The 10,246-nt window shown below is 36.9% G+C and overlaps 1 protein-coding gene across 1 annotated transcript; it reads right to left on the reverse strand.

Annotated features, from left to right (window-relative positions):
* Window positions 1-3,281: 3,281 nt before the first annotated feature.
* Window positions 3,282-5,153, reverse strand: lingo1b (leucine rich repeat and Ig domain containing 1b; the record flags this gene model as incomplete). The annotated part of the gene is made up of 1 exon (XM_080033616.1): window positions 3,282-5,153. The coding sequence occupies one exon, from the start codon at window positions 5,151-5,153 to the stop codon at window positions 3,282-3,284; it is 1,872 nt and encodes a 623-aa protein (XP_079889742.1).
* Between the last annotated feature and the right edge of the window lie 5,093 nt (window positions 5,154-10,246).

Genomic DNA, 10,246 nt, shown 5'->3' on the forward strand with positions numbered 1-10,246 from the left:
GTAAAACTTAAACACGTTTTTGGTTTCTAGTTCAGCTGTAATGGAGTGTGGTGGTGGAATAACATTTTCATCAGTCTCAGTAGGTTGCCTGTTATGGTGTCAACCTACCAGAGATAAAGGAAATTGGTTGCATTATACACATACCGTTTCCAACCAGTGCTCAACATTTATAAAGGGATAATTCCAACACAGAGGAAAAAGTAAGGGTTAGTTTTTTTTTCAGCAGCAAGGCAAAGCAACAAACAACCTTATTTTAAGATATGTTTTTCCTTATTGAAACTTGTTTTATTTTAGTCTTTGTGCCATATTTTCTTATATGGATGTTATTTCTATACCTTCATTGCTTTGTCCATCTTAACCTTTAACTAAACACAGTGGTTCTGGCAAATTCTCTGGTGTAAATGTCTAAAGGCCTATTCTAAAAAATGTGAGGAAAATTACCAAGCTACAATGATGATGATAAACAAAAAAACATGGTCACTTTTTAATCCCACAACAGGTGATAGATGAATTGAAACCGCTAAATGATTATACTGTGTATATAAACTGTAGAAATTAAATTGATTATTAATGAGCTGCAAAAAATGTATGAGGAAAGTATAAACTTGTGCTTCATGTCAATCATATGTTCATGTCATAGCAGTGGCTGCAATATAGAGTACAGTCAACAATCTCAGCTATCATATCCTGTAAACACGTGAGCATGAGCTTTGTTTGTTAGACAGTCCCTGAGAAAAGTATCACTTAATGCTGCCGGTCTTTTTAATGTCTTTTGGAGTCTAAAAAAAGGTTTGCTTGAAATCTTACAAAATCTGTTCATGGAGTTAATTTCTAAACACTTCTTACCGTTTTAACAGTGTTATCAATGCTTTTTCTGAGTGAATGGACAAGCAAATTGAGGCTGTTGAAGGCTTGGTACTCTGACGAGGGACCTTAATGACCTCTGCTTACCTCGACATCACTTGCATAAGCTCTATAAATGTGTCATGCAGTGTCATATGATGTCATGGTTATTTCAAGTAATTAAACCTAACAAATAATTATTTTCAAGATGATACGGTTTTGTGGTCTGTTGTTACTACAATCAACCATTAACTAGCACTCATGGCTGCTCACAAAAGTTATGATACTTAGTATTAGGAAATGTTGTGTTGACTTGTGTTCCCAGTTTAAAGCAAAAATAAATAAATAAAAACAATAGTTACAAATATGCACTAGCATGCTAATATTAGCATTAAGCAAAAAGGACAGCTCACAATATAAAAATTAGACTGATGAAAGCTTAGCCTGGTTTGACAATGGAAATAGTGTACTATGGTGTAAAATGATCTTACATGGCTTTCAGTTTACAAATAAAAATATCCTTGGGATTTTATACATGTGTATGACATTACCACCAGGTCTGAATGCGCAATATGAATGTATTACTATGTTGGAAAACCAACATCTAACTTAGGTAAAGAAATGAAAAGGGAATATAATATTACTTGCAGGACAGGAAATCATCTCTTTTAAAGATGAAAAATGTGTTCACATTCATTTTGTTAAGTGAAATAGCATGAAAAAAAACGTAACGAGATATTATTTATTTTAATAGAATTTCCATCTGCACATACCCTTTCAAACAAGTATTTTAGGAGTTAATGAACACATTATCTTTTAGAGCAGATCTTTACCGTGAAATTAATTGGAAAACATACAATGCTTATGAGGAATACAACTCCATTTTACAAATACATATTGGGTATTGTTCAGCTGAAAACTGGAAAATGGGTTACTAAAGGCAACACATGAATACTGTTATCATATCTAAAATGCACTGACAGGGTGCTTGAACTTATTGAGTTGACAAATGGGTAAAAAAAATTGCTTGATGATGTTACACTTGATAATACATTGCTAATCTAATTTTTTCTATTCTCTGAAAAGCAGTAAAACACTTTTGGTTTAGTAACATAAAAAACATGTTAATTTAATATTTAATCTGCTCTTAAGAGAACATGTTCAAAAACCACAGTCATTAAAAGCATTACTATTGCACAATAGCATAATGTACAAGGAAAGAATAAAATACAGACAACATATGTATAGCTGAACATGTCAATACATTTAATTATAAACTTCCTTTGTTGGCAGAAAGAAGCTCATACTGTAGACTGATTTTTCTTATTCAGTGTGTTAACATGCAAACTTTTAATTTGACTGTTACCATATGAAGGAAATATTCTTGTAATTATAACTGATAGACACAGTTCAATTGCAGCCCAATGAATAATCTTTTAAAGATACAGGCTACTGTATTCTGGACATAGTTTCCTGGCAGTAGTGCCAAAATGTGTGGGCAATACATGGAAACAAAATGTAATGATGTTGGGAAATAGTTAAAGCCCACTGCTCACTCACACACGACGGGTGGTGAAGTACACTGACTCACCTGTCTCTAATCCACCAACTGCTTCATATTACTAAAGTTTGAATTTCAGAGAATTGATATTCAAAATTATGTTCTTTGGAAAACATGAAATTGTGTGGATTTGTCACCCTCAGCGCATTACAGCTTCTTAATTAAAACATTATGACCTCATTCTTCAATATTACTTAAATGTTCTAATACTGTTAATGCTTTGCCTTATCTTTATAGTTTCAGTTCTTATAAGTAAGTGTTCTTTATTCTCTCAAAATACGAACATATTCTCTATCACTTTTATTTTTCCATTCATCAAAAAAATACCCCAAATACTCATTTATATACTCAGTATACTCGTACTTGTCAGTTTATTTTGCTAGGGGAAAAGATATATAAATATATATATATAAATGCAAGTAACAGAAGTTTATGTTTTAGTAGGGTTATTGTGCTTTAAACATCCAACAAAGCAATAGACAGCAAATAGCAACACGATTCTAACAACAAGATCTTTCTCCTTTTTGTGCTGATAGAAAGACCAACTCACATATGATGTAAACTTAGTTTTTTGGGGGGTAAATCGTCTGCTATGATCAATGTGGACCTTATTTCTGTTATACAAGTAGTTGCAGTGCATGTTAACAAACTGATTAAGAATTGCCAATACAAATTTACAGAAATTTGAGATTTGGAAATTCAACATTTGTTTTTAAAGATTCAGTCCCTGAAGTAGAAAACATAAGGGTATAGTGTCAAGATGCGCTTGCTGCTGTGCAATTTATGTCGCTCATAAACTGAGTACATATTTGAAACAAGGATAGTATGCATCCTGACTGCTGTTTCATAAGCTTACATTGTCTCTTCCTTTTGAGGTTCACATGATCTTCATGTTGAATTGTATGGGTGCCTCAGTTGGACTGGCCTCTTCTGTTTCCTCTTTGCGTGGTACGTATTCAACCTCTATACTTGACTTGGTATTGTCTTTCCCTCGACTCCAGAGGAATACTATAACAAGACAGAAGAGGACAACTCCGAGGAAAGAGATAAATCCCATTGTGGTTGCAATGATAAGTGTCTTTACATCAAACGGAAATGGAACTGTAGACCGGGTCACATTAGCACCTTCATCACTGGGCTGGTTGCTAATGAAGGCAAATGTCTTGTTTGGCTGGTGGGGCCAATTGGGGGAGTAACTATGCACAAAAAGGTGAGCAGCTTTGGTGTCATTGCCAGCTGCATTACCTGCAATGCACAAATAAGTGCCGTTGTCCTGGATTTGCGAGTAACGCACCTCCAATGTGCCCTCATTAGACACAGAAAGTCTTGATCCCACAGTTTTGGTAGTGATGTATTCCTTCTTGGGGGAAAGCCACATTATCACAGGGACTGGATCACCCTCAGCTTGGCAAGCAAAGTGAACCGTAGTTCCTTCATCCACATGGCTTTCTCTAACCTTATAATCCAGGATTCTTGATTTCTGGCAGGTGAAATAGTCAAAAGGAAGGATATCTGGGAAGTCCTTGAACTCTTTTCCTTGCACAACGTCAGGTGAAGCACACATGGGCTGTTGTCTGTTAAAGTTGAGTCTCCACCGCCGGCGAAAGACCCATAGCAATCGACAGTCGCAGGCCAATGGGTTATCATACAAAGCCAGGGTCTCGAGGTTTCCCACTGAGTGAAAGACAGACTCCTCCAGGGTGCTCAAGCTATTGCTGGATACATTGAGTACACGGAGGTGGTTGAGTCCTCGGAAAGAGTAGGGCTCAATGGCAGATATTCTCCCACCAGCCAAATGAATAGCCTGAAGCTTTTGTAGACTGAATAGTTGGTTCCCTTCCACCGTATGAATGGGATTGAAAGACAGATTTAAAAATCGAAGATATTTTAGGTGACTAATGGCTTGGTAGGGGATGGCAGTAAGATTACAATTTGTGATAGACAATGATGTGAGGTTGAGTCCAAACATGCATTTTGTAGTCATGGTATCCAGGGCAGGCATATGAGAAATCTCCAGCACTCTGAGCCGATATAGCCTCTTAAAGGAGTAATCCCTTATGACAGTGACATTGAGATAGTGTAATCTAAGTGACAACAGGTTATGCAGATGGCTAAGAGCATCAGTGGGGACTGAGGCCAGATTGCATCCTTCAATGTTGAGGTTTTCAAGGTTGCTGAGGCCATGAAACGACCGGGGTGAGATGAATACTAGGTCATTGTCACCAACCTCCAGAGCCCTCAGGTTGTACAGCTCCTGGAACATGTAGTCGAGCAGAATGACAATTTTGTTCTCACTAATATCAAGCTGGGTGAGATTGGTCATGCCTGTGAAAACCCCCAGCTGAATGAGCTTCAGTTGGTTGTTGCGCAAACCTAGAATTCGAAGGTTCATAAGGTTGCTAAAAGCCCCAGGCTCAATGGATGATATTATGTTTTCGTTTAGTTGCAGCTCCTCGAGCTGAGGGTAATTAATGAACTCCTCAGGCCCCAGAGCTTTCAGACGGTTGTAACTGAGGTCTAGGAGCTTTGTTTCAGTCGGGATTCCTTCAGGAAGACCTGCCAGTCTCCGTCGATGGCACACGACTGAACGCTCCTGACCGTTACAATCACATCGAGAGGGACAACCGGTGGTGGAACCAGAAAGGACGGTGCCCAGCATCAGGAACAGGATGGGCTGCCAGCATGCCACCAAGTAGCTGTGCCCTCCTGCCTCTGCAGACACCATCCTACTGCTTACCTGTGGAGACATGGAAAAAAAGGTTGATAGTAGAAAGGTGGTACAGCAATGGATTTGACTGTTTTGAATAATGCTATATCACACCCATAACTGAAGCTAATAAAATAGACATTTTAATAACTCTATCTTTGTAAGAGACCAGGATTCCATCCATCCATCCATCCCTGTATCACATGTTGATCTTTAATGAATGCATGAATAGTATAACCAGCACGTGTCATTAATGCCAATTTTACACACAAAATTAAGTTTGAACTCAAATTTCAGTAAAGACAAGCTATAGCTATTTACAATTAAGTTTTCCATTCCTAGATATGGCTGGCCATATGTATGAAAACAAATATTTTCCTGTGATATGAATTAAAAGCTTGAAGTCGTCCCAAGTTAGAGGCACATTTTGGTGCTTTTTTGCAACATAACCAACACTAAGGGCTGTATACATTTGTCACATATATCGTACATCCTTTTCAAAAAACAATTCCATAACTTTTGCCTAGCCAGTGTAGATCACAATTAAGCTTTTAACCTCACACCTTTCTTCTTTCCTTGCATACAATTTTTTATAGTGGCTTTCCTCACAAGTAATGAAATTATCAAAACAATATAAAGGGCTCTGACACACAATAAAACAACCATGCGGTGCTTTTGACTTCATAGTGTTCTCAAAATAATTGCTGGCAAAATCAGAGATAAGTTGTCCGAGCTCATAAATAGTTGCCAAAAACAACATGGTCCCGTGAAATTGCACCTCCAAGCATTTGCAAACTTAACACATCCCATGCCACTGCTGAGCTGTTGACCTTGCAGTGATATAAAGCAGAGATTGCTTCCAAGCTTTGATAAATCAAGATAGTAAGATTGTCAGAATACTTGAAATCCCTATTTGATTTTAACAGGTAGCTTTAACTTAATACTGTACAACTCTACTTTTCACATCAGTCATTCAACTTAAGACACAGCTATATCTGTGGAGCATACTCTCAGAAGACCATTATGCAAAGTTAGAGAAATTACGCTGTGATTGTTTCTATTGAGAATATCTGCCCCACCAGTGTTTTGTTAACATAATTTCAAATAACTTGGACTTGACTGATGTTTTTACTCCGAGTGAAAAAAGTAAACATCTAAAGGCCTCAAATAAATTGTATCTATTTTCCTTTACAATTGGGGAATTAAATTATTACAGTGATGTAAATTACATCTGAATGCATTCTCAGTCCAAGTAGACATCATGAACATTTTCTTTATATGTGGGAGATGAAGATCATTCCATATTATTCCTGGAACTCACTCACCAAAGAAGAATTATCTCTTCAAATGATCAGTGTAGTGCCATTTGTCTACCACACTGTTGTAACACTTAAACGTAGAATTTCATTGTATGACTGAGAACATGTTTCTCATTGTGCATATGACAATAAACACTTTTAATTGAATTGAATATTAAACTTGATCCTAATGAAAGTAATGATCTTTTCCTGCAACAACACAAATTACACATCATGCAAGGGAATTAAAGTCATGGGACTGGATTGTGGTCTGATTACCGGTAGTTCCAATTTAACGGTAATTGCAGCGTTCATATTTACTTCCTCCAAAACTGTTCATTACTGTTGGCTGCATATGTAAGATACATTGGGTATCAGTCCAGTGTGTATTGGACATTGTTAAAGTCAGACTTTCAGAATCAAAGCTATAGAATATGTTGGTACTGTAGTTCTTTTGTGACCTCCATGACAAACTCGGTTCAGCGCATTTAGAAATGAAAAAAATCTAATACATATTGTAAGCACACGTTTAACTTTGATCCATTGTAACATGCTAAACCTTTGAGTGTATTGAAATATTACTAAGACACTCAATGAAGACAGTTGGTGACATGTTTATCTGTTTGACACTGAGTATGATTTTATCTTGCCAAGTCAGGAATATAAATAAGAATTGGGGTCACTGATGTCATTGTTAATCGGAAACCAGCTATGCAAATGCAATGGTGATGTTCTTACCAGGGTACCATGCATGATTTATGATTCAGAGTGTGGTAGGGGCAGGGGTACTAAATGTGTATATGCGTATATCTACAGTACCCACTGCATCACCACTTTGATTTGACCTCGAGCTGTTTCGAAACAAAAGGAGTTAACGTTTAAGTTCTCATTTATCTTATACACATTGTTTTTCATCTTTACATGACTAGAGTGTGGTTTAAAGTCTTATTTGCTTCAGATAGTAAAATATTAAACTTTAACCCTGGATTTTCCCAACCCTGATTCTTTCCATTCCTCTTTTGATGAAGTGTGAAATAAAAAATTAAAATTAAAAACGACAAGCTCTTTTCGCTTCTGCTCTTCTATGAATGCTTGCATTTTCTCTGCAGACCACACACCCTGCCAAAGCTTTCTTTTAAAAACATGTCTTGTCTCACCATACTGTAGGTCTCTTGACGCCTTGAATATTTGCATCTCCTTTCTTATTGTGCTGTGTGGTATGATACAGGGCAAACAGAAAAGAGGTGAGCAGTGCCAACGGTTCACTGAATGTCAGCATGCAGGCAAATTAGCTTATGCATCAGTAAATATGCATCAGTGCAGACATGCCCTTCAGTTGTTTGTAGTTAGTGTTGAATACTTTTGTGCAGCTTCTGTTGGAAAATGCATTGGGATACTCATGTAAAAAGGGGTATTTGGCCCCTTTAAAAAGAGAGATTATTAAACCCTCTACAAAAGTCAGATAAAATAACATAATACATGTCTTATTATAAAGTACTCTAAAGCAACCTGTCATTACAAAACAAAGGTTTTGTAATTTGTTGCAAACCAGTTAGTATAATTTGTCAAGTCCTTATAAACTGTACATGGTGTTTGTCTGTGATGTCCCTATTGAATAGTTGAACTTGTGACTGCTGTTATAAATCATCATTGCAGCTTGAGAGTATTTCCCTCGATATACATATTATGTAATGTTTTTGTTTTGATTGATACACATGCGGTTTGGACTCAGATTATCTGTCTATATTTTCTTTACTTCACAGCTGTCAAATGCATCTTACTGGTATTAAATAATTCTGTTTTTATAAAGCAGTATTTTTAATTGTGATTAAATTGCATTAGAGTTTTTACTTTACAGTATGTATTTCAAAACTCAACCATCTCAATATTAAAATAAACATATACAATTTCTAATTTCTCTAGTACATCCCACATATTTCAGTTGGCAATACTTTCATTTCTGTTCATGACGTTTCATATATGATTGTAATCGCCAGAGTAGTTAAGTTATCTTCATTCAATTCAGCGACCTCTTTTTTACAGCAGTAAAAAGCTAACCGGGTTCAAGGGTACTTTTTCCTCAGAAGTTATCTCATAGATGATACACACATCCATACTTATTTTGCAAAGGAGATAGATGTGGAAGACAATACATTTTTTTCATGCAAGGATCATGCAAAAAGGAAAATGTGAGAATCTAAGTACTTGTGTTGTCTCAATAATGCACTGTCAATTTTCATATTGAAGCCTTTGGACAGCCTTCTACAAGAATACATTGGGAATAAATAACTCAAACACCTATTGCCCCGTAATCTAGCATTGTTAGTGTGCAGAAGGTAAACTCAGGCAGAGTTCAAAAGATTTAAACAAATCTGCTGTTTAAAAAGCAGTTCAGAGAAGCTTAAGAGGTCTGCACTAAAACAGCTCTTTGCCTCTGCAGAAACAAGTATGACCATAAAAGAAGGTAGGGAGAGGGGCTGGGGATTCAGACTGTTTTAACTGGAAATGTTTGTTGTGTTCACACCAGCCAGCTGTTCGGAAACCAAAAACTATAAAAAGGGGACCAATATAGACAAAATGTTCTTAAGGTAAAGGGTGAAGAGGTCTGCAGATTAAATTAAATCAACAGATGTGCATTTTGGACAAACACATCTAGCCTTCAGAATAAGGGTGCTTCTATCACAACAAATTCAGGCATACACTGAAGCCTTAGCATTAATTCTGGATAGTTTTCAGTCCAAAGGGTGACACAGTAGATGAATGGTCTTGAGAATACCCAGCCTCTACCTACCATTACCAACAACTGTGGTTAATGGAACTGAAAATAACGATCTCCATTAGGCTTTCCATTTGACTCTGTCCATCTCAAAGTACCTTAACTGCACTCTCCCCAACACACCATTCATCCAATTGTAAGGTATCTTGGCTGATAGCGGTGGAGGCTGGCTAAGCAAGGTGTCTCACTGCCATTCACTCTGCTCACCTTCCTGCATATGTGCTTTTCAAAATGAATCGTTCATGCTTGACTCCTGCAGGGGTATGCTACATGTTAAGATTTCAGACTGTGAATGTCCCTCCACAGACAGGACAAGTGCTGTGTTCAAAGGCGCCCCAAGGGTGCTGGCAAGTCAGTAAGAATTGTTATTGTTCTTACATGTTCATTCTATTTACTACTGATCTGGAAATAACTACCTTCAAGGTCCTCTCATCTCCTGTGTGGTCAGTGAACACATCTAACCTAATCATCTTTGATCCTTAATCTTCTGGAGTGCACAGTTCAAAGGGCAGTTTTTTGTGTGATGCACTCACCCTATCATGACCTGATAATCAGGTCATCATGGGTGGCCACAACATTTCTTATTACAACTCACGTACCCAGATTAGTAAGCACAAATATTTTCAATGTAATACAGTATATATTTATTTATTTATTTATTTATTACTTTGTTTATTCTTATATATTACCATTAACTGCTATAACTATTATTGAAATGACTGTTATTATTAAGCTCATATTAGCCCCCACCCTGCTGCTTGTGCATTTTCAAATGCTAGAAATTGTCATGCTGCTTGTGCATTTTCAAATGATAGAAATTGTCAATGAGTCTCAACAACTATGGCAACACACATCCTCATCTGAATAAACCATAAATGAATGAACCTTCTGCCATGCATGCAGACAAAGACTCTAGAACTGGAGCTCACATTTTACTTACAAGAACATCAAGTGCTTTTTGGAGTGGATGTTTTGAGAAATATGCAAAACAACGTAGAAATCCTAGGCACTCTTGGTTACTCACACCAATGTGTCATGTCCTGAAAAAGACGGTTGATCAA

Source organism: Ammodytes marinus (assembly GCF_949987685.1).
Source record: "Ammodytes marinus genome assembly, chromosome: 1".
In the NCBI taxonomy this organism is placed as follows: domain Eukaryota; kingdom Metazoa; phylum Chordata; class Actinopteri; order Uranoscopiformes; family Ammodytidae; genus Ammodytes; species Ammodytes marinus.